Below are 24,969 nucleotides of genomic sequence, written 5' to 3' on the forward strand. Positions count from 1 at the left end.
AAACTTTATACCCTCCGGCCATCCCCAATTGGTCGAAAGCGGCGTCCAATAACCATGGCAATCCGCCTCTGACTCAACTTCTGTCCAATGGGAGAGCCAGGGATTTTGGTATATACCAGACACCGAGTAACGGGAGCACATTCGCCTCGGGGCAAACACTTGTAGAAAGGGGTTTTCGAGACTTTTTTTTTTCCCTCTTGGCCCCTCTTCCTTCCATCTCTCTCCAATTAATCCAAAGTACCAAGCTTTTTCAAAGTTGCAAGAGAAAACCTTGAAAAAAATGTCTGTCCGTAACTCGTACCGCGTCAACTCCCGGTCCAAGCACTTCAGCAGCCAGTCTTACACCCCTGGTTTGGCCATGCAACGGGCCAGCTCGGTCCGTACGGTCGGCCTCCTGGGCACAGCGGCCGGCCAGAGACTGAGCCCCTTGCCCATAGGCAAAGTTTCCCTCGATATACCCCACTTCGACTATAACCAGGGTTTTCAGGAGCTTCGTATCCAGGAGAAGGAGCAGATCAAAGGCTTAAATAACCAGTTCGCTAGTTTCATCGACAAGGTAATACCAAAATAATGTTACTTTAAAAAAAAACTGGAGCAAAATATTAAACTCCAATATAAAGTGTGCTTAAATTGTAACAAGGTACTGAACTGTAAAATATAAAGCATAGACAAAAATAAACTAACTGGTAAAGCGTTATTTTTAAATATTAAAGTACCTGGAAGCGCAGATTTAAACGGATTATGTTTGAACCTTTTCAAATGTTATAAATCATTCTGTTAAACCGGAGTCCTGTAAACGAGGTAGCCTGAGGACTAATACACCTTGCATTGAATAGTACAAGTAGAGCGAGAAGGGATTACATTCACAAATTGAAATTAAGGACAAAGTACTGTTAAGTGCTAAAGTTTAGACAGATTGGTTAATTCTCCTTTCCGAGCTGCCCGTTATCTTGCAAAGTTTGACCATTTAGATTTGGAGACGAGGGTGAAATTATTAATAAAGGAGGGTTGGATTCTGGGGCCGTCAGACCCAGTCTTTGTGAAATATGATCAGTTTTACTTTGACCATTTCGCCTTTTATCTATTTAAGGACTTAAAGTCTTGAGTAACATTTGAAGTATAGTGTTAAATAACTTACTCGTTGAGTTGGGATTTTTAACAGAATTTCCTGCCTTCTAATGTGAAATTTACGTATCATTTGTATATACATAAGCAGTTTATGACCAAGTGGATTACTTTTCCGCAGGTCTGCGTTTTTAAAAACATTCATATTTTATATATGTTCTATTTTGGGGCAATAAAAGTTCTCGTGTACTGTAAGCGTGTTTTTTAAAAAAAAAAACATGTGGTGACAATGCAATTCTAACCCCAAGTGCATTTGCTTGTGTTTCAAGGTGCGGACTCTGGAACAACGTAACAAACAGTTGGAAATGCACTGGAAACTGCTGCAGGAGAAAAGTGTGCGCACCTCCAACATTGACGGCTTGTTCCAGGCTTATTCCAACAACCTCAGGCAGCACATCGATGCCATGGCCCAGGAGAAGCTTCGCTTGCAAGCTGAACTGGACAACATGCAGTCGTTAGTGGAAGACTACAAAATAAAGTATGTGGAGAAATGTTCCAAAATGCCTGACGGCTGGTTAGAAAACGGGGCTAATAATGATTTAGGTGGAGTAGAATAGGCGTGAATTTTCGTCAAAGAGAGGAAACGCCAATTTGACTGAAGAATTTGTGCCCTGGAATCATTCTGTGTGATATAAGTTGTAAATGTGTTCACATACACCCCTGAAACTCCTCTGGCTGCTGTTTTAGCAAAACTGCAGACCATTAAAAAAAAGTTTAAGACTTGTTTTGAAATAGGGGACAAGAGGAATGCATATAAGTGTGTTAACACACTTTTATTAACAATATCTCCGTGTGATTCCAAGGCATTTGTGTGATTTGGGCATGGGATCTGTAGTGTAACTGCAGACAGAGACAACCCATCTGAGTGCAAATTGATTTCAGGGCCGTCCCAGTCACACCATCATTCCCACTGGGAATTTCCTCGGGGGTTCTTCCCATTGGATGCTGGAACGATGTCGCAAGATCGGCGCAAATCCCGCTCAGGTGGCCTGGCCAGGGTTTTTGCCGAAGTCACAGTGGCCAATCAGAAGCACAACACCTCCTTTCCCCATCACCCCAAGGAAATATCCAGCGTAAGATGCAAATACTGGTAAACAGCCAACAGGAAAGTCAGGTCTTCGTTAACATCAAGAATATCGCCAGCACTGGGATGCCTATGAGCAGAGTCCCGCGTTTAATTACACAAACCGATGCACTCCAAGTAGTGACAAGTGGAGGGTGAGGCACTTTAATTTGGTGCACCCCACTCAAAGGGGCTCTCGGAATACTCCCTGCAGCTAAAACAAAAGAGGTAGTTGAGTTGAGCAGAAAGGCACTTTATAAGGTAGTCCGAGGCTCAATTTTGCTGCACAATGAATTAGTTTTAGTGCCCAGAGGTCTTGTCTGCCAAACTAGCACCAAATATCAGCCACATTCCTTTTGGCAAAGATACCAGACGGGAGATGGGTTTGTTTTTTAAGCAGAGAGTTATGATCTGGGATGCATTGTCTGAATGGAAGCAGACTTTAATAACTTTTAAGAAGGTGAATTGGACATTTACTTGAAAAGGAAAGAAATTATGGGGCTGTGGGATTAATTGGAGAGCTCTTTCAAAGAGCTAGCACATGCATGATGGACCAAATGGCCACCTTCAGTGCTTTAAGATTGATCCCATGAGAACACTCTTTTCATAGTATCAAAAATGGGTCCTGTAGAGCTGCCACATCTCCCTTTGAACTGCAACCACTGAGTAGTGACTCCACTATAACCAATAGCAAAATTTTACTGTCACAGTTCCCCTTTGATTCACTTTGTAACTAGTTTGGCCAAGGAATTATCTTTGAGCTAATGACTGGGACAGTAATCTTTGTATTTGAACAGCAAGCTCAAATGATTTGTCTTTTTAAAAAAAAAAAAAATCTTATTTCAGAAACTATGTACAAAAACAAAGATTAAACCAAACTGAGCTCCACATTAATATTTTAGTTCTGGAAATGTGGATGGAGCTGAGGTGAGTCCAAAGAAATGGCAAACAGAATATCCCGAGCTTTACAGTGCAATGTGCACAAAGTTCCCACCAAGCTGCACACATGCGACCGCGCAGCAGCCTGCAAGGTACCACACAGGCCTTGTTGCACCAAAAACTTTCAAGCTACTGCACAATGAAAGGACAGGCCACACACAGCAACAAAACTTTACAGGGAACATTGATTCGAATCCCACACCAGACAGCCCCAGTGTGTGAAGACTGGAATGTGGTCTCTTAACACTGGGTTAACATCCCGAGGGGAGTGAGCACTGGCTCCATAGACCTCTGGCTCAGAAGGGTTAGGGTAAGGCTCCGGACAGCCCTAGTGAGCAGAGACCAGGTAAAAGGTTGGTGGGGCTCTTAAGCCTTGTTTGCACCCTACTGAGGAAAACAACAGGAAACCACCTCAGCTACTCTTCCCTAGTAAGTGGCCCAAGAATCTCATGTGTGACATTTGAATTAGAACCTTCCCCAGGGGTAGAACACAATGGACGGGCAGACTCTGCAAGCAGTATTGTTATGGCACCAATACCAACAGGGTACCTTCAATGTAAAAAAAGCTCCATTCACAACCTCCAAGTCCCAAAGCACTTCAAAGCCAATGAAGCACTTTGGAAATGTTGTAGTGTTGGGGAACGTGGCAGCCGATTTACACACAGCAATAAAGCGTGGCTACCTGACCAGACCCGACAACATGTGTCTGGTTCGGGTCAGGTCTCTTCTGGGTCCAGCATTCGGGCTCGGGCCAGGTCGGGCTGCACGTGGACAGTGCTGCCTTGCTCCGGGAAGTAATCTTCAAATGAACATTCAGGACGTCAAGGTGGGAAACGTGCCGTCCGGACTCCGCACTCTGCAGTTAAGCCTGGCTACCCGACCAAATCGGACTACATGTGTTGGGTTTGGGTCGGGTCGGGCATTTAAAAAAATTAAAGGACTCGTGCCCGGGTCGGGCTCGGGTTGGCTGTTGTTGGGTCGGGTTTTAATTTTATACCCACAAACAGCAATGAGATAAACAGCCAATTGTTTTAGTGATTTTTGTTGAGGGATAAATGTTGGCCAGGGCATTGGGAGAAGCAGCAACAAATGGGAGAACGTTTATGAAATATTACTAGACAATTTGCCTTCCTGTCAAACATATTACCGGTAAAATTGCGTATAAATTTCTTGTAATGCTTAACTTTAATCCTTGTACAGTTAATTCCGTTAGATACAAGTCTGGGCTTGTTGACACTTGTATGTTTCAATTGACATACCTTCCCTTCTGACATATGATAGGATTCTTTTGTTCTAACCATTCAAAGAAAGAAAGGAATTGCATTTTAGATCACCTTTCGCATCCCAAAGATGTACCAAAACGCTTCACTGCAAATTAAGTGCTTTATGGAAGTGTAGTCACTGTTTTCATGTAGGGAAAAGCAGCAACTAATCTGGGCAACCAGGCATGTCTAATTCTACTATTAATCCCCCCCAAAGCTTTGAAGAGTTGAGCCTCTCTTGATGGCTCATTACTTAAATACATTGTCCAGTGCAGACTGAATACAGACCAACAAGTTCCCAGATTCAATCCTCAATTTGTGCTGAATTAACAACATGGAGAATGCGGGGGAATGGAACTGAGGGAATTGCTCTTTCAGAGAACCAGTGCGAACACGATGGGCTGAATGGTCTCCTTCTGCACTGTAACAATTCCGTGATTCTCTGTGAACTGATTTCAGCAAGGATGGTGATCGTGATATGAAAAGCCTGGGCTAGGGAGGGACGAGCAAAAAAAAAAAAATCAGCCAAGGTTCCCAACCCTGATCTCCCACCTAATGAACACTTTGCTCAATTAGAGTTAAAGCACCAGAATGGGACGAGTTGGGCTGAATGGCATGCTTCTGTGTTGAAATTCTGTGTAACATTATAGGAGAGTGCGCATGTAGGAATGTTGGGTGGGAGGGGGGGGAAAGGATCGAGCTTGGCTATGCTGTTTTCCAGATCAAACAGTCTGCTCACCCTCCCCACTGAGATTCACAGGTGAAGTATGGCCACTGGAGGGCGACTGATGGAGCCACACCCCAGCAGGTGTCAGCAGAGAAGGGGGCAGGAGAGAGCTTTGTTTAATTCACTTTGGTGCGCAAAATGAAATAATCTTTTCACATGGGTGTTTGATGCCATGCCACACATGAGTCTCGATGTGCCAAACTTGGAGCACTCTGAAGGATTTTGAGGACCATTGTCACCAGCAAGGGGTGAACTCCTGTTCTCGCTTGTGGAGGGCCTTGCTTCAGATGTAGGGCAGCAATCTTGGAGTGCTTTGATGATATAATCATTCTCATTAAACTATTGACTGTCAGCTTGTTGTTCAATAATCTAACTTGAAGATAGAAACTATGGGGTGATTTTAACCGAGAAACTGATGGGATCAGCTCGGCTGCCCATTTGTCTTCACCTACCTGATCCCGTCAGCTGCCCTCTGAGTGAGCTGGGGTTAAAATAAGCCCCATAATCTCGGTGTAGAAGTCTTGAAGCATTTTAAGCTTCTTGTAAATCTTTTGCCATTGAGTTTGTTTGTCCTCTTCTCCCCCACCCCGCCTCCCCTGCCATGTCCCTGAAAGCAGTGACTCATACTGGATGCACAGCTCTTATCTCTGGCACCTTGCCCAAGTGAGTACTCGTCTTAAATCTGCTTAGCCGGTGAGTATTAACTGACTGTTTGTTTGCCTGGGGAGGGACATCGGTGCTGTTTGATCTGTCCCTGCCCTTTGTGTACACACGCACTTTTACAGCAGGAGCCATTGTATGGTAATCAGATGAAGGAACACTGGCTGATTTATTCCTGTTCCTTAGCTCAGGGGTGTTGAGGCACATTGCAACACGGTCCCAGTATCAGTTCAGATCAGCTCACTGGGCAGAGAGGAACTGAAGTCAGCACCTTGCTGCTCAGTTTTGGCCAGTACACCACACAGTCCATAATCACTTTCTATTTTTTAAATCATCATCATTTCTCAGCATTACTTCCTATGTCAACAAATCTCAAGGTCTGTGAACTAATGAAAGTTAGTTTAAATAGTTTAGCTATATTTCAGCACACCTCTCAATATGTGCACCTGGACAACCTGAGAAATAGCTTTGAAATCTTTCCCCCTCAATAGGATACTACCTACAAGTGCTAGCAAAGCCATTTAGTTCAGTGAATCTGCAGCCAGTCCTGTTTGCCCCCAGTGGCAGACATCAAGTGCTTGAATTTTCCCTGGAAGCAGACAGGTGAATGGGTTTGCATCAAACGTTCTTTGCTACTTTATTGCACTTTAAACACCCCTGTTTGAAACAAATTATTTTAACTGTTAATGGGACGGTAGCAGCCTGACAAAATGCTGTCGGGTCACTTGCTGCCAAATTTACGCTGGTGCGCCGACTGCCGCCATCTTGGGTAGGGTCCTTGGATGGGCATCTGGAGTGCCCGCATGTTTCGAGTGGGATGTCACTGGTAATAAGCAAATCGGGATCTCCTGGCATGCATGGACCCTGATTGTAATTTTGAGGTGGAAATGGGCAAAGCACAAGTGGTGCAGGCTCTGTCCATTTGTACGAAGCACTGAGCGTTCAAACCAGTCATCATTAAAGGGAGAAGCAGGTGACCAGAAGATAGGTTTTAAGAAACGTCTGAAAGAAGAGCGCAGCAGAGAGGCTTGGGCATCTTTTATTTTATTTATTTATTTAGAGATACAGCACTGAAACAGGCACTTCGGCCCACCGAGTCTATACCGACCAACAACCACCCATTTATACTAATCCTACATTAATCCCACATTCCCTACCCAACCATTCCCCTACCACCTACCTACACTAGGGGCAATTTACAATGGCCAATTTACCTATCAACCTGCAAGTCTTTGGCTGTGGGAGGAAACCGGAGCACCCGGCGGAAACCCACGCGGTCACAGGGAGAACTTGCAAACTCCGCACAGGCAGTACCCAGAACCGAACCCGGGTCACTGGAGCTGTGAGGCTGCGGTGCTAACCACTGCGCCACTGTGCTGCCCTGGTCAATGACAGCATAAATCTTACCAACTTCACCCCTGCTCTTCCTTCTCTTCTGGGCTATTTTTAATTGTGGTATGTGGCAGACTGGAATTCCCTTTTTAAGGAAACAAAAATTCCCAAATCGCCTTATCTCTACCCTCTGGTAAAAGAGAGAATGTTGATCAATGTGATTTCCTGTGCGGTTACTTATTAACTGATAGTGTAGAGGCCATCGACTTAGTGCCTCTTTTTTTAACGTGGAATGGTGGGTCTCCATGGGAATGAGAGAAAGCAGTTTAAAGTTTAACTGCCCTTCAATATAGAAGTTCTTTTTGATTTTCTTCCCTCCTGTCCTGAAGGCACTGACTTAGGCTGAGATACTGTTTCACTGGCACTGGTATCTCATTCAAATGGCTATTCTTCCTTCAGAGGCAAACCTGGACAGTGAGTTTCAGCAATCTATCTAACTAAGGGATGGTGGTACCTCCTTGTCATGTTTGCTGTCATACTGTACTCATCAGATGCACATACACATCTACTTCCTGGCAGGAGTAGTGATCGGGAGCGTGAATTTGCGAGATGTTGCCAGACTGGGAGCCAGTATAGGTCAGCAAGCACAAGGGTGATGCAAGTATGATTCCTGCCATTGCCCAGCCAAGGTTAGCTGATTTGGCCACAGACCAAGGGTTGAAGGCAGGAGCTGGTCTGCACGGATGAGCTCCAAAATGGTGCTCAAGAGTTCTTTATAATGATGTTTGCTATTCCTTATCTAGATAGGCTAAGTATGCATAAACTTATCTTCTCCATGAGATCAATAATTTTAATGATTGCCTTTGTTAATGAAAAGAAAGAACTTTGTATGATGCCCTTTATAATCCTAGGAATTGGCAAAGAATTTTACTACCAATGAATTACTGTCATTGTTTTATAGGCAAATGCTGCAACCAATTTGTGCACAGCAATGCTTCACAAAGACCAAGAAATGACCAGTTAATCTGTTTGGTGATATTGGTTGAGTGATAAACATTCACCAGGACACCAGGGAGAACTTCCCTGCTCTTTTCAAATCACGCTGTGGGTTATTTTATCTGAGTTCAGACAGGGTCTTGATTTGAAGTCTTAGCTGAAAGATGGCACCCTCTGACAGTGCAGAGCTCCCCTCAGTTTTGCACTGGGAGTGGTAGCCTGGATTTTGTGCTCAAATCACTGGAGTGGGACTTGATCCCATAACCTTCTAACTCAGAGACAAGAGTGCTACCCACTGAGCCACAGCAGCAAATGTTTCTCAAAACTGCACATAGTGTTTAATTTGCTACAGCCATGGACTGGTTGACCCCATTCACATTGAGCTGAACAAATTGAAACTGTGCACAAAGGAATTTTATGCGAGCATGTTAACCCTTACACGACCAAAAGAATCCAAACCCCAAGACATGTAAGCAAGCATCAGAAAGGGACTTGATGACTGTAGAATAAAGCACCACTGAACTGGCTATGCAATTATTGGCTCCTGGTAAGCAGCCTAGTGTCACTTGGTAACCGCTGTTGTGTTTGTACGAGTTCTGGCACTTCAGCATGCCCTCAAAAAAAAAAGTTTGCCTTTTAGACCACTGTAAATTCCAAAGTCTAAAGGATTGATTCCAACGACCAAATAAGTGACTTTCTGTAGACGGTATACACTTATCATTAACTAGCCCAGACAAACACTTGTGGAAAGACATGGACATATAGGACTTGAAAGATAGGAATGCCGTTTCTCCTGGCTGGAGAGTCTCCAACTGGAGGAGGAGGATTTTGGGGGGGGGGGGGGGGGGGAGTCATAATCTCAGGATAAGGGACCAGCCATTTACGACTGAGATGAGGAGAAAGTTCTTCACTCAGTGCTGTGAACAGTTGGAATTCTCTACCCCAGAGAGCTGTGGATGCTCAGTCAATGTTCCAGGCTGCAATTGATAGATTTTTGGGCACTAAGGGAACCAAGGAATATGGGGATAGAGCGGGAAAGAGGAGTTGAAGTAGAAGATCAACCATGATCTTATTGAATGGCAGAGCAGGCTTGAAGGGGCTGAATGGCCTACTTTTGCTTCGAGTTCTTATGAAATTAATTTCAACTTGCAATCACATAAGAACAGAGAGGACCAAACCTCCTGTTCTGAAGGAGCCGACCTTACAGCAACAAAGTTGTACAGACACCTGGCTCACTCTGGTACCTCACCCAAGTGGTCATGTGAGTCCAGACAGTGAGTGCTGGCTGGCTAATGAACCATGGAGGGCATCAGTTTGTCCAACACATACTTTCCAGCAGAGGGCAGGGACTAGCAATCGGGGCCAGAAACTGTGCTCTGCCCTTTTATTCCCCCTCTTCCCTTGTCCTGGGGTGGTGAGGACAATTGCTGAACCTCCAATGTCTACTGCAGGTGAGATTAGCTAATTCAACAGAAGCCAGTGATCAAATTGGGATCTTCCTGGTCTGTTTAGCTCAGTGCCTCACTAAATGATGCACTTACCCATTGCACCACTGGGGAGCTGGTGTTCAAAGTTTAAAAACCAACCCTTTGAATGTAGTACACTAGCAAAGTGTGAAAGGCCAAGAATTAAATATTTACAAATTACAGCATCAATATTCTGTGATAATTTCAATGCAAGTAGTATACTGTTTGATGAATAAGTGTCATGTGCCAGTTGTGGAGAAAAATATGAGCATAAATGCATTTATATCCAGAGGTGTTTGAGAGATTTTACACCTTATACCGAATGACCTTTACTGTGTTACACAGTTAGCCATGTAGTCTCAGAATCTGTAATTTGGGTTCTTGTAAGGTTTGAAGGTGTTAACAACAATTTGCAGTTATATAGTGTCTTTTAACTCTGTTAAAAGACAATGCCACACTGCAGATTTCCTCGTGAAAGGGAAATGGTGGAGGGCGACATCAGGGAGGCTGGGCAGTGTGGGGCACACATTAGGAAGTAGTGGCTTTGAATTTCAAACCCTGAAGCTGGTAGGAGGGTATTAACCATCGGTGCACTCTATAAATGTGCTTTCAAAAGTGATTAAACATAGTTCATGATTACGGTTGTGTTTTATTGAGAAATACTCTGCAAATCTGGAATGCACTGCCTGAGTGTGGTGGAGGCCGATTCAATCATGGCTTTCAAAAGGGAATTGGATAGCACCTGACAGGAAATAATTTGCAGGGCTACAGGTAAAGGAGAGGAGAGTGGGACTAGGTGAATTGCTTTTGCAGAGAGCCAGCGTGGGCTCGACGGGACGAAAGGCCACCTTCTGTGCTGTGACCATGCTATGATTCTGTGGTTGGAATTCGACAGCCAGTTCTTCTCTGGAATAATTTTATCTTTGTTCTTAAGGTATGAAGAAGAAATCAACATGCGTACGGAAAAGGAGAATGAATTTGTAATGATCAAGAAGGTAGGTTCAAGCTACAAGTCAATCCCATCAGAAAATACAGGAGATCTGTGCCGATTCAGTGGGCAATATACAGTCTGGTATAGAGCTAAGTCATACAACAGACTAGGAGGCCCCCAGGCTTGATCTCCAGTTTGTGCCAACTGAACCGATCTCAGTCAGGTGCTGCAGTGGTACTCATCACCTCTGTGCTTGGGAGGTTGCTGATGATTTCTCCTGGATACTGTGTGTGTATTTGTGTGCAGCCAGATTGAATCGGCTGTGATTTCTTTCCTGCTTCCCGTCCCCACCAAACTCTACAGTTGAAAGCCTGCTGACACTTGGGAGGGATTTCCAGGGGGTAATTCAGCAGGTGGGGGCAGAAAGTGGGGTGAGGACTCTTTTCTACTGGATTCCCATCCATTTCTATGGTTCAGATTTTCCTGGCATCCTCTGCAAGTGCCTCCACACATATATGGGCGGAGGGGGTTGATTAAATAAGGTGGTAGTAAAGACATGCCATCAGATTTCATTGCCCCCTTTACATATGTCTCATTATCGCAGGCATATCCAGCGCTGCTAGGTATTTAGAAATTTGAAAAAAGCTTCAAAGGGCACAGCAGGCACTGTAATGGAGAGCGGGACATAATTTGCATTTTGAGTCGAGGCCACTGCTAGATGAACAGTGGAGACCTTGCTTTGCCCTTTAAGTTACTGCAGACATTGGACATCCTGTTCATTTCCACATAACTGTCTCACCTTCCCCGCCCTCTCCTTAAGCTGTCAGTCACAATTGGCAATACTGCTGAAAATAGATAAATTAAATTGACCCTAGAACATTCACTGGGGTCAGCACTGTGCCCCTTGGGTGGGCACATGACCTGCCATGCCACACTTATGCCAATGGAGAAAATCTAAGCAAAGCATGGTCACTATGGCATGGCACTGGAAGTGTCTGGCCACCGTGAAACAGGTATTTGATGAGGGCAAGTATCTTCGAGGAAGGAGGGGTGAAAATTGGAGGAGGAGGAAGAAAAGCAATGGAGATCATTCAAAATCCTCCATCCCAGCTCTGTATAACCTATGTACTGAATACATATCTCTTTCCTTGCCTTGTAGGATGTTGATGAAAGCTATCTCAACAAGGTGGACTTGGAGGCGAGGCTTGAGAGCCTTACTGATGAAATCAATTTCCTGAAGGAAATATTTGATGAGGTAATGTACAAATTGTGTAGTGGAAGGTGAGGACATAGAGTTTTCATGGAGAACTCTCCATTTTTAACAGATAAGTGCAGGGGCCTGACTTGGAAGGAGAGGAAGCTGTGATAAGGTCCTCCCTATCCACTAGGGGAACACTGAGCCTTTCCTGCCATTTTCCAAGGTCTTCCACCATCTTCCACATGGTGACCCAGGGAATTGGTGGTAAGTGGGGGATACAGGAGGGAAATCTTCTGGGGATCTGGTTCCTGCTGCCCCACTGCCTTTCACATACAGTGGACAGGGAAGGAGTGATCAGTGGCAGTCTTGGATGGGACAGGAGGGATGGAAAATCCCAGTCGAGCGTGGATGGGCCTCACTGTCAGCACTTTCCCTCATTCTATGCTGTGATCCTTCCCAGAGTTCCAGTACTCTGAGAAAATGTAAACACTGCACTGTAGGTGAGCGAGCATTTGAAGGAGACAAATGGGCCACGTTTCTGGGTGGTACCAATGTTCCCTGTAAGCTGGGCGGGTGCGCAGCTGCTCAGCAATCGGGTATGTGCCACGCAGGGGACAAACGGGCCACGCACAAGCTGCGGTCTCTTTAAGATGCCCAGCTGTGCTGCGATCTTAAAGGGACCACGCAGTGCAACAAACAGCCCACAAAGGGGAATTAAAGGGAACGAGACCCTTCCCCCAGAAGACTATCACCACGCGTTGCTTTTCCTGTTGCTCTCAGGTACTCCCAGGCTAGGTTTGGTTTCATTATCTGAACCCGTTGATCAATGCAATCCCTCCTATATCTTTGACTAATATACTGAGGTTTGGTTGTCATCCTTCCATCTATGAAAGATGGACAGGCAGCAAACAATACATTTAGGTGGGGTGTCTTCTCTTGCTGCACCTTTGCTGATGGCTGTGAAGACCAATCCTTGAGAGGCAGGTTCTGCTACAAGTGCCGCACATGAAGCTGCCAAGTGATGCTGTGAGTTGTTTTTGACCTTGGTGCCTGTTGCCAAGCTGCTATAACAACTGGTCGTCATGGTAGTGCACACCAGATGTGTCGCCATTTCCCTTTCACCAGCTAGTGACTCCCAGGTGCGATAGTCGACATTTAGGGCCTTCATGTCACGCTTGCAAGCATCCTTGAAGCGGAGCATTGGGCTCCCCACTGGTCCTCTGGCCCCAGCTACCTCACCATACAGAAGGTCCTTGGGTATGCGATCATCTTCCATCCTGTGGATGTGTCCAATCCACCAAAGCCGCCTCTGTTTGATTAGTGCCAACACACTTGGGAGCTCTGCCTTTGAGAAGACTGCTGCATTTGTGATTTTGTTCTGCCAGGATATACCCATAATGTGCTGCAGACAGTGAAGATGGAAATTATTGAGCATCTTTTCCTGGTAGCTGTAACTCGTCCGTGTTTCACAGCCTATGTTTCACACACTGATATACGCCCTTTTAAATAAGGGGTCTTAATCCAGTGCCAGGAAGCCTTTTCCTGTGCACTCTGACTATGGTTCCCTCGAGCTCCATTCTCTTCTCACCCAGATGTTGTTCACAATAACGTAGAAAAAGTAATTCAACATACAAACTAAATGTTTTGTATGTATTAAATGTAAAATAAATACTGGCACATGTGCAGGTGGATAGCCCAGTCTAAAATACAGATAAGCCTGGGACCAACTGAGTACAATTCATTCGTACAAACCCGAACTGTGGTTGTATGAAACCCCTGGTATTTTAATGGGGGCAGTGCCTAATTTTTAAAGTAAACACGTGGCATTAGGAAGAGACACCAATGTATGATTTGGTAATGATGGCCACACAGTGAGGGGCAAGGGGTCACCTCCTGTGAGCCCAGTTTCCATCAAAGCCAGGATGTCCATGTATTGTCCATGATTGTTGATCCATTGACAGTGTTCAAGGGGGAAGTGGTAGGCAGGATGGGAAGGAGAGATTAGCCCCCAGTGGACAAACTGGATGGGAAGGTCAGTGAGAGATGAGGATAGGGCAGTTGGGATTACTATTTGTAAGAAGGCAGTGACAATGCCTCAATGGTTCATTTGGAGAATGCTGAGAGAGGGACTGGAGGGTAACTGTGGGCTTATCGAAGCAGAATTCAAGCCTGCAGAGTCCAAAGGCAAAGGAGTAGTGATAGGTTGGGATTGGGGGAGGGGAGATATTAAAGGTGGCATGACTGGGGGGGGGGGGGGGTTAACAAGAAGGAGAGGAGACCAGAGAGAAGAGCCCAAGAGGTAAGAAAAGGAAAGTAGAGGTAATGGGCTTGGGTCCGGAGCTGCAGCCAAAGTATGCAAGTGAATGGCCACAGAGAATTCAGGCTACATAGATCATAAGAACGTAAGAAATAGGAGCAGGAGTTGGTCATTCGGTTCTTCGGGCCTGTTCCACCATTCTATAAGATCATGGCTGATCTTTTACCTCGACTCCACTTTCCTGCACTATCCCCATAATCCCTTAATTTCCTTACTATCCAAAAAGCTATCTATCCCAGTCTTGAATATACTCAATGACTGAGCTTCCACAGCCCTCTGGAGTAGAGAATTCCAAAGATTCACAACCCTCTGGAGAAATTTCTCCTCATCTCAGTTCTAAATGGCCAACGACTGTGACCCTGTGTTCTAGTTTTCCCAATAAGAACATAAGAAATAAACAGGGGAGGGATTAGGAGAGTCATTTCCTCATTGTAAACATAAGACAGGAAGGTGATGATATAAGAGAGTCCAAAGTGAAGGTCTGGGGTTCTGTGGTGGGATGAAGTTGACTTGTCGACAAAGTGGAGTCAGCTGGGAGCATCGACAAACCAACGTCTGGATTCAGAGTTAGTTGTGAAGGAGCGATTTGAGGGGCAGAGTGCCAGTGGAAACAGAGGGCTGAGAACAGGTGGAGCGTCAGCCATGAGCCAGCAGAGGTTGATCCAGGGGCAAGACATGAATGCTGGGGAATGGAAGACTTTCCATTTTGAGCATCAAGCCCTCCCAGGTCAGGTACTGCACATTTCGATACAGGGTAAAACTCTCTACTCTGCCCCAGCAATGTGTTTGAGACCCAACTACAGGAGAATACCCTGTATTGTTACACTTTTCCATTTCCCACCGTAATGCCCTGTGGCCTCTGAGTGCTCATTCGGACAAAATTAGTGACCGTTTTATCAAAAGAATCAGCTCCATTTATAATACAAGTCCATCAACAGAATGCTAGAGACAGAGGAACAGGGTTAGAAATTCAGCCCCTCGAGTTTGTTCCGTTATTCAATTAGACAATGGCCAATCTGAGAACTCGTCGTTAACTGACAGTGTTATCTCCGCCCACACTGAAAGCAAATGTAGGGACATGAGAACATTGAACTTGCAAGTTCACATTTGACTTGAATTATTTCAGTGAGTGTTATTAATCCTTTAATTTGAGGATTACTTAAGTGCCAAGATCACTATTAATAGCCATGCCCACTCGGAACTGGATTGAGACTGTCTGTACTCAGCAGAGGCTGTGTTTAACCTGCTATTGCAGATGACAGTAACCTGTGGACACCTGTTATCTTACACTTTTGTAAGATAGCTAGTGGGTATGAATTGTTTCCATGTGAACATGTTCACAAGTAGAATATATCCCAGTGTCAAATGCCTAATGTACCAAACTAACACTGGTGTAAAAGCACCAGCAGAAGTGACCTTTATAACAGTGTTTTCCAGTTAGTCCTGTTGACACAACTCTCACATGGTGTACAATACAAATATGATCTGCTTTTTTGTTTTTATTTCAACAAGGGCTGTGACTGGTAAGTGGGACATGAGCATTGTTAAACTGAAGTACACCTACTTCTTTTCCTACCCAGGAAATCCGTGAGCTGCAGGCCCAGATCAAGAACACTGCTGTTACTGTGGAGGTTGACACCAACCGTAATCTGGACCTTTCCAGCATCATCAATGATGTCCGTGCTCAGTATGAAGGAATGCTGGTTAAAGTTCGCCAAGACACTGCGCTCTCATGGGAAAGCAAGGTAAGGCTTGGCTTACTCTGTCAAAGAGTAAGTACCTCCATTTGGAGGTTCTAGGATGCTGTGATTAACAGAGAAAGGGAAAAAACCTATTAGCATCTGGCATGGACATAAATATTGAACTCCAAAGCGAAATATCTTGACCAATAGGGCTGGATTTTGTTTTCACAGAGGCGGGCAAACAAAATGGCAGCCCGCACGCCGCTGCAATCTTCAGCCTGGTGGCTCATTACAATATGCAGGATAGCTCCTGCCCCCTCCTCTCCCCCTCTTCTCTCACCCTCTTTTCCCTCCTCTTTCCTCCCTTCCCTCCCCACCCCCCTCCTCTTTCCTCCCTTCCCTCTCCCCCCTAATCACGTGCCTGGGGCGGCCTCAGTTACGCCATGAATGGTGTCCCTGAGACAGGAGCTGCTGCCATTTTTAAAAGGCTGCCAACCGTGCAGAATGTTGAATCTATAAATTATTGGCCCCTCCCGACCCCTATGCACAACATGCACAGTTGACGGCCCCTCTCAGACAAATCGTGCCCCTTCACGAAACAAGTGTGCAGGATTCCCCACCACCCGCAAAGATGGATGCAGAATTCCAAACCCCCTCAGGAGATTTAATTTGGCTTTGCTCAAAAACACAGGAGAGCAGCACAGTCCTTCCCGGCCTTCACAGGCTCCGAGGGCTTTCGCCTCGGTGGCGCTGGCTTTTCTAGCACGGCAAACTGAAGGCACGTAAGTGCCGCATGTCTACCTGAAGATCAGTAACTGCTGGTTGGATCGTGACAGGGCACGTGGAAATATATGCAGATAGCTGTTTAACATATGCTAAATCGGGTCCCGTTGCAGAATGGCGGAGGGGCCACCACGGAGCTTCCCCACTGCCGGGAAGATCGGGCCTGGTATTCCCTATGTCTGGCTCTAAAGCGGGCTGCTGCTGCTCCAATCATCCGGCCCCCCCCCCACCACGGAACCTGACGCTGGGTGGGAGGACAAGATTCAGCCCATAGTGTGGGAGAGTCTCCTGCACATAACATTTGTACTTTTGGCGAATGTCATGCAGTATAATTTCAACCAACTTTACAATTATATCTCACCTATTATACAGCCCAGAAGGAGGCCATTTGGCCCATCTTGCCGGGGCCAGCTCTTGGAAAGAGCTAGCCAATTAATTCCACTCCCCTACTCTTTCCCCGGAGCTCTCCAAGTTGTTTTCCTTTTCAAGTAAATACCCAATTGCCTTTTGAAAGTTACTATAGAATCTACTTCTACTACCCCTTTTCAGACAGCACATTCCAGATCAGAACAACTCATTGTGAAAATTCTCCTCATTTGCCTTCTGGCTCTTTTGCAACTTCCCTTAAATCCGTGTCCTCTTGTTACCAACCCTCCTGCTTGAAGAAATAGTTTCTACTTACTTACTCTATTTGAACCCCAAGATCAAAACTTTTCCATTGGGTGTGAGTCGGTGGCTGGGCGCAGGGGTGACAAAACATCCCCTTGCAGTTTTAGTTGACAGGTCAGAGTGAGTACATTCAAAAATCCCAAACGAGAAATTCCATTCTGCACTCACGTCAACTTCTGTGCTAAAATTATGAACCGAATAAATTTGATCCTCTGGGAGATCAGTTTAGATCCCAAGCCATTGACATTAGAAAGTAGCATTTTGCCTGCAGAATAGCCATTTCAAGTGCTTATTCATTTCAACATAAGGCCCCACATAATTGTAACTCGTGGCCCTGAAGTTCTGTGCAGGTTGTTCAACTTTCCACTCACACTCTGGTCGGAGACTGCTCCGAGCCCTGACATAACCCAGGTCTGTGCGATTTCCCTGTGGATTGCAGCACTGATGTCCTGCTCCGAGGTAAATCCCATTTTGCTTGATAAACCCCTTTCCATTTCAAAGTCTTCGAAAATGTTGCAAAGCTATTTGTCTTGACAATGTAGAGCCTCACCCACTGAGTCAAAAATACCGAATTTCTTGTGTATCCCAAGATGATAACCCACTGTGCTGTACTCTCATGAGAATGGTATTTTGTAAAATGATGACGTGCAGCCACTCCACTCTCCTCTTTCTCCTTCCTGCATTCTTGTTATGTTGAAACCGAGACGCATCACAGAATCTCCTACTCTAATTCATGATATAGAATTAACAGCACAGAAACGGGCCATTTGGCCCAACTGCTTTATGCTCCACATAAGCCTCCTCCCTACCCATCTTCAGATGATCCTATCCGCATAAGCTTCGAGTCCTTTCGCTTTCATTTAATTCTCAAGCTTCCCTTGAGATACATCTACTGCTCCCAGTGGTAGTGTGTTCCACATTCTCACCACTCTCTAGGTCAAAGAAGTTTCTTCTGAATTTTATTGGTGACTATCTTGAAGTTATGAAGATAAATTAGAGAAGTTTATTTTATTTTTTCCTTGGAGGAAAAAAAGGTTGAGAGGTGATTTGATAGAGGTATTCAAAATCATGAGGGGTCTGGACAGAGTAGATAGAGAGAAACTGTTCCCACTCGTGAAAGGATCGAGAATGAGAGGGCACAGATTTAGATTGACAAAAGAAGCAAAAGTGACACGAGGAAAAACTTTTTCACACAGCGAGTGGTTAAGGTCTGGAATGTGCTGCCCAAGAACGTGGTGGAGGCAGGTTCAGTTAAAGCATTCAAAAGGGAATTAGACAGTTATCTGAAAAGGAAGAATGTGCAGGGTTACAGGGAAAAGGTGAGGGAATGGAACGAAGTGAATTGCTCATTTGGAGAGCTGGTGCGCAGACAATGGGCCGAATAGCTGCCTTCTGTGCTGTAACAACTCTGATTCTGTGAGATGGAAACATCTTCTGTCTACCGTATCGAACCCTTACATAATCTTAAAGACCTCTGTCAGGTCACCCCTCAGCCTGTTCAATCTGTCCTGATGGGTATAACCCCTCAGTTCTGGTATCATCCTTGTAAATTTGCAATTTCTTTCCCATGACCAGAACTCCGTGCCTCCGTCAGTTTTATCCTCATACAATCCAAAATCAGAGCTTCCTGATTTACAGCATCTTCTCACCTACCTTTTTTTTTTAAATCAACCTTGATAGGATCCTGTACTAAGGCAGATGAAAAGGGAAAACACAACTGCAATTTGGAAATCAACAGATAATGAGGGTCCATCACTGTCTGTAAAGAGCGAAATATGTTAATGTTTGGGGTGTAGGCCCATCGTCAGAACTGTCTACAATGGCTTCTTGAAGGGATGGTTTGGGCTCCTTTAAAAAAAATGATTGAATTTTATGTTAATAATCATTCTCCATTTTAGTTCAATGATATGAAGAAAAATTCTGGAAAATATGCAGATGAGATTCGTATTGTGAAGACTGAAATTTCAGACATGCAAAGACAAATCGGAAGACTAACCTCTGAAATCCAGGCTTTGAAGCAACAAGTAAGATCTCTTTGCAGAGGATTGAAATTCTTAAGTTGTTGCTTTACATTTGTTGTAAATGCTGCACACCCCCCCCCCCCCCCCCCCCCCCTGCAATTACTTTCACCCCTCTTCGAAAGGTGATGGCTCTGTGGTTCCACAGGTGCCGGCTGCCCTCCAGCACCACAGTCAAGTGGCCAAGTTTCATGTTTGGCCTTTACATGGACCATTTTGATGACCATCTCAATGGATTTGAAATCATTGGAAAGGACGATTGTGCGGGGTGTGTAAACGGGCAGCCAATCTGTTAACGCTCATTTTCCGCTACTGCTGAACGTTAAAATTAGCCCTACAGCCTTTCCAGCAGGAGTCGCTGAACAACAGAGCAGGAATGGGAGCTCTGGCTGATTGTTCCTCCTCTGATCTAGGGGTCAATTTGAGGATAGCTGACTTAGCACAGACCACGGACTAAACCTGGAACCTTCCTGGTCTGTATGGCTCAGTTCCACACTACCAGGTGCACTTATAACTGGAACAAATTGACCAAGGAGGAGGGAAGAGCCAAGTTAAGACATTTCTACCATTTATACATGGGGGACTGTGATGTCATGGTCTTTATTTTTAGTGAACTATGAATTTTGTGAAAACAATTTTATGAATTTAAAATTGGCAAAGGTCATTGCCACGAACTGCCATTTTATTTTTAATAAAGCGAAGAAATGTACTTGTAGGGAAAAAGGAGAACTGGCAGAGTAAACTAACCTGGGTTACTCTGGTGTCCTTACTACTGACTAACTAAGAGGATACTGGCAGAGACCAATCAGTTTCCTATCTTCTAGCTCAAGGAATGGGAGCAGAGCATGGGAGTGGAAAATGAGTAAAGATGGGGGGAGGAATTATTAAAGACTTGCATTTCTATAGCACCTTTCACAACTTCAGGGCATCCCAAAGTGCTTTACAGCCAATGAGGTACTTTTTGAAGTGTAGTCACTGTTGTAATGTAGGAAATGCAGCAGCCAATTTGTGCACAGCAAGATCCCACAAGCAGCAATGTGTCAATGAGCAGATAATCTGTTTTAGTGATGTTGATTGAGGGATTAATATTGGCCAGGACACAGGGGAGAACTCCCCTACTGTTCAAAATAGTGCCGTGGGATCTTTTCCATCCACCCGAGGGCGGACGGGACCTCTCCAAAAGGCAGCACCTCCAAAAGTGCAGCTGTCCCTCAATACTGCACTGGAGTGTCCAGTGCTTAGGTCCTGGACTGGGCCTTGAACCCACAATCGCTTGACTCGGGCGAGTGTGCTAACAACTGAGCCACAGCTGACGTGCAGTGATTGTGTTCCCCATCACAAAAGAATTCCTATTGCTTTATGCATGTGCTAATTAGAAGTTGTTGCAAATGTGTTCATTTTTGTTAAAATGGTGCACGTACATTAGTGAAGCGAAGGGCTCTCCGCAATGCTAATTATCAGTTCAGAACATAGGAACAGAGGAGACCATTCAGCTCTTTGAGCCTATTCTGCTGTTCAATTAGATTATGGTTGAGCAGTATCTTAACTCCAACTACCCAACTTGGTTCTGGGACCCTTAATACCCCTGCCTCTCAAATCTATTCATCTCCGCTCTGAAATTTTTCATTGAACCCCAGCCTCATTCGCTTTTTGGGGGAGGGAGTTGCAGAATTCCAATACCCTTTATGTGACGATGTTCTTCCTGACATCTCTTCTGAATGGCCTGGCTCTAATTTTAAGGTTATGCCCCCTTGTTCTGGATTCCCCCACCAGAGGAAATAGTTTCTCTCCATCAAATCCTAAGTTGGGGCATTGGTTCACTTAACACTGACGGTTTTCCATACGTTACAGAAAGAGCACCTGGAGGCAGCGATTGCAGAGGCGGAGGAACGCGGGGAGATGGCCCTTGTGGAAGCTAAGAAACGCATCACCGAGATACAGGAAGCCATAGAGCAGGCTAACAAGGAAATGATCCGCCAAGTGCGCGAGTACCAGGACTTGATGAGCACTAAGCTTGCCCTGGACATCGAAATTGCCACCTACAGAAAACTGCTTGAAGGAGAAGAGAGCAGGTTAGTACACTGAGCACCCCTTGATCTGGATTAGTTCAAATTTCGAGAAGGCTGCATTCAGGGAGCGAGTTCCAGATTTCTGAGACCCTTTGTGTGGAAAAAGTGCTTCCTGATTTTCCTCTGAAATGACCTACCCCTCATTAAGATCATCTCCCCTTGTTCTTGCTTCTCCCACCAGAGAAAATAAGTTTCTCTATAACCTACCCTGTTGTACTTATAAGGTTTTAAGTACCTCGATCAGATCACCTCCCGATCTCCTATATTCAAGGGAATACAAACCAAGTTTATGTAACCTCTCCTAATAATTTAACCCTCCAAGCTTTGGTATCATTTGCCCTCTGGAAAACACCTATCGCCTCACTAAAATGCAGAAACCTAGAAATTACTGTTGACGATATTAATGGACAGACTGTGCTCATGTCAAACGACATTCTTTTCTCTGCAACTTTCGTCGAGGTATTAACCCTACATGTTAACACCTACGTTAAATTATCAGACCAATGGATAGCATATGATCAGGGAGATTGACAATCAACATCCAGAAACCTTTTGGTCTTTCTTACTGGACATCAGAATGAAATCACATCAATTTGGTAGATCTTTAGCAGGTCAGCATTGATGGCCATGTTAAAAACCCAATGCATCTGAATGTTTTACTTTAAAGTAATATTCTGGGTTCATTTAGCAGAGATGCGATAAGCCGAGAAAATTATTCCCCAGTCACACAGGTGGAGCCTGAGGTCAAAATTGAAATTGTTGTAAAACAAACTTAAAACAAACTTAAAACAAAGTGCGTAAGGAAATGCCTCCTACTAGTGGATGGTAGAATGCCTGGCAAGGTATTTCCAGGCAAGGTAGTGGGAGACGATGGCCAGGAAATCTCCTCAGAGCTGCTCTCTCTCTGCTACTGTAACTTCACCTGGTGTGCAGTGGAAACTCTGTTTACACCGCCCTTGCAGCAAAGTTATGGCATATGGAGCGGGAGAAACTCTGAGGAAATCCCTGACCTAAGAGATTAAGGCCATTCAAAGTACAGTTGAATCCTGCACTAGCGTAGGATAATAGAGGGTGTGAGCTTTCTCGTACCTTTTAGTCATTCTTGACTATTCCTGTGTGCGTATGTTCATTGCAGTTAACACTAGTGTCTCTGATTTCAGGCTGTCGACACCAGTGAATGTGACCTATCACCAATCAATGAAAAGTAAGAGAACTGCTCAGTTATTTCAGTTACAAGATCAATTTCATGAAGAACAAGATACATTTTTACCTGCCTGATGTGGTCCGAAAGACTCTGATCATTCTCCTATCTGTAACCAGGGCTGGGATGGGGTGCTACATGGAGTGTGGGGGTTGGGGTGGGTCTTTGTGCGCCTAGGTCAAAAAGTGGTAGGGGTTAGGGAGGGGGCAGGGTTGCTGCCAAATCAGCTTTGTCCTTGTTGATTAACCAGCGACCCCTTCTGGACAGTGCTCAAGTCCAGACAATCGGGGGCAATTTTTAAATTTGGGTGTTATCAAATTGGTCATCCATTAGATATTCTGCCCAAATTTACTTTCCATTGACTTCAATGGACAGGAAAATAGGCCACGATCTATAAAAGGCAACAAATTTAAAACCAAAGATAAAATTACCCCCCCCCCCCCCCCCCCAATCATTGAGGAGAGAGAGATTCAAGCTGGGCTATGATGTTTTCCACCCCCACCCCCCAACCACTCCTACCCCTACAGTAAAATGGCTTGTTAGCATTCACTGAGGCTCACATATGAAGACTGGCCACTTTGGCCAGGTATGGAGTGGCATCATGCCTCAACATCTTCAGAATAAATGGTGAGAAAATTGGGGTGTGGAAAAGCAAGCGACAGCCGAAGATAGTGTAAAAATAATGTGAAAGCCCTGATAACTTGAGAATTATGGCTATGGGCCTATGTATGCCTATTTTGATTGTTTTCCCTTAATAGGTTCATAATCTATGGTATAAAACATGTCTTGCTTTGTTGTGCTAAGTATTTTTCTTTGGGCTGTGAGTTCAGCCAGAGACACTCCATTGCCCTCTAGCCCAGTGGTACTCCAAATACAACCAGGAACTCTTGGTGGCTTCCTCCCCTTGGCTGCAGTCCTCCAGCAGACCTGCTCTTTGACTTGCCTTTGGACCTCTGTGAATTGCCTGCCTAGCTGTAGGATGCCAACTGAACTGTGACCCAACACTATTTCATGGCCTTTCACTTGCTCCACAGCAAAAGGCAGCAAGGGAATGCTACGACAAGCAAAACAAGAACAACTTGCACTTAGTGCTGTTTAACATAGTAAAGCACCCCAAACAAAATATCACATCAAGCCCAAGCCACAAGAAGGTATTAGGACAGATGGCCAAAAGCTTGGTCAAAGAGGTAGGTTTTAAAGAGTGTCTTAAAGGAGGAGAGATTTAGTAAGGGAATTCTTGAGCATAGGAGCTAGGCAGCTAAAGGCACAGCTGCAGATGGTGGAGCGATTAAAATCGGGAATGTGCAAGAGGCCAGATTTGGAGGAGTGCAGAGATCTCGAAGGGTTGTAAGGCTGGAGAATGTTAGAGATGGAGATGAGGGACAAGGAGGTGGGGAGGGGGGGACCTACCCCTCATTAAGATCATCTCCCCTTGTTCTTGCTTCTCCCACCAGAGAAAATAAGTTTCTCTATAACCTACCCTGTTGTACTTATAAGGTTTTAAGTACCTCGATCAGATCACCTCCCGATCCCCTATATTCAAGGGAATACAAACCAAGTTTATGTAACCTCTCTTGGCAACTGCACCCTGTTTGGACCGATCACGACCAGAGCCACAGTCCCCTTAATTTACCTGAGTAAAACATTGGTTGGGATTGACCCTTGACCAATCTGATGGACCGCACAAATGAATATCACAATTTTGACCCCCAACCCAGTACAGTTGCAGATCTGCACTGCATCAGTGTTTAATGTTGATCACACGTACTGCTTAGCACTTAGTATAATAAATTGGGAGATTAAGAAAGTTGCTTACATTCTTTCCTCACATTTTAAAATCTGTACCCATTCAGCAGGTTCTGGATTTTCGCAGTTACAGGCCGAAAGCTCCAGCCGTGGTGGTGGGCTGGAAACGAGTGGAGTAAGCAGATCCCTTATTGTCAAGACGATTGAAACCAAGGATGGCAAAACACTCTCAGAGTCCCCTTTTCATCCAAGAAAATGAAGTACTTGTGTTTTACAAAGAGATGTGTCTGGTCATTTCAATCATTTTTAATTTGAGTTTCAAATTTTGTTGGTTAAAATGTACCTCAAGACCTCATCAATGGGTCCTTTGAAGGATTTTGAAAATAAGGAATTATGAAGGATTTTGCCCCATTCCTGGTGCCAAATATGAAATAAAGTTTGATAATACGAAACATATGTGATTACTGTTTTGAGTAATTTTTTTTTACAATTAACTCTCCTCAGAGGTCAGACGTCTTCACTCGTGTTTGGTAAACTGTAGCAGATCTGGACGTTCATCAATAGACAATCTCTTAGCAATTTCCTCAAAGAACTTGCTTTGGTTCCCCAGGTGACATAGTGGGCTGAATTTTATGTGCCTGCTGCCGATTCCGGCGGCAGGCGAGAAAATGGCGGTCCGCACAGAGCCGCCACAATCTTCCATGAGGCGGCTCATTTAAATAGCCAGGGCAGAGCTCCCTCCCCTCCCCTCCCCCACCCATCACATGGAGGGGGCGGGCTGTGCA

General features: G+C 45.0%; 1 protein-coding gene across 2 annotated transcripts; it reads left to right on the top strand.

Annotated features, from left to right (window-relative positions):
* Positions 1–121: 121 nt before the first annotated feature.
* LOC137358721 (keratin, type II cytoskeletal 8-like) lies at positions 122–24,640 on the top strand. 2 transcript variants are annotated; one of them, XM_068024964.1, is made up of 9 exons: positions 122–556; positions 1,395–1,603; positions 10,505–10,565; positions 11,661–11,756; positions 15,597–15,761; positions 19,049–19,174; positions 21,020–21,240; positions 22,398–22,441; positions 24,292–24,640. In XM_068024964.1, the coding sequence occupies exons 1-9, from the start codon at positions 281–283 to the stop codon at positions 24,441–24,443; spliced, it is 1,350 nt and encodes a 449-aa protein (XP_067881065.1). In that variant the 5' UTR covers positions 122–280; the 3' UTR covers positions 24,444–24,640. The 2 variants fall into 2 exon arrangements, with proteins under 2 accessions (XP_067881065.1, XP_067881066.1); XM_068024965.1 differs by having other exon boundaries at positions 24,295–24,640.
* The last annotated feature ends 329 nt before the right edge of the window (positions 24,641–24,969 follow it).

This window comes from Heterodontus francisci, chromosome X, assembly GCF_036365525.1.
Source record: "Heterodontus francisci isolate sHetFra1 chromosome X, sHetFra1.hap1, whole genome shotgun sequence".
In the NCBI taxonomy this organism is placed as follows: Eukaryota; Metazoa; Chordata; class Chondrichthyes; order Heterodontiformes; family Heterodontidae; genus Heterodontus; species Heterodontus francisci.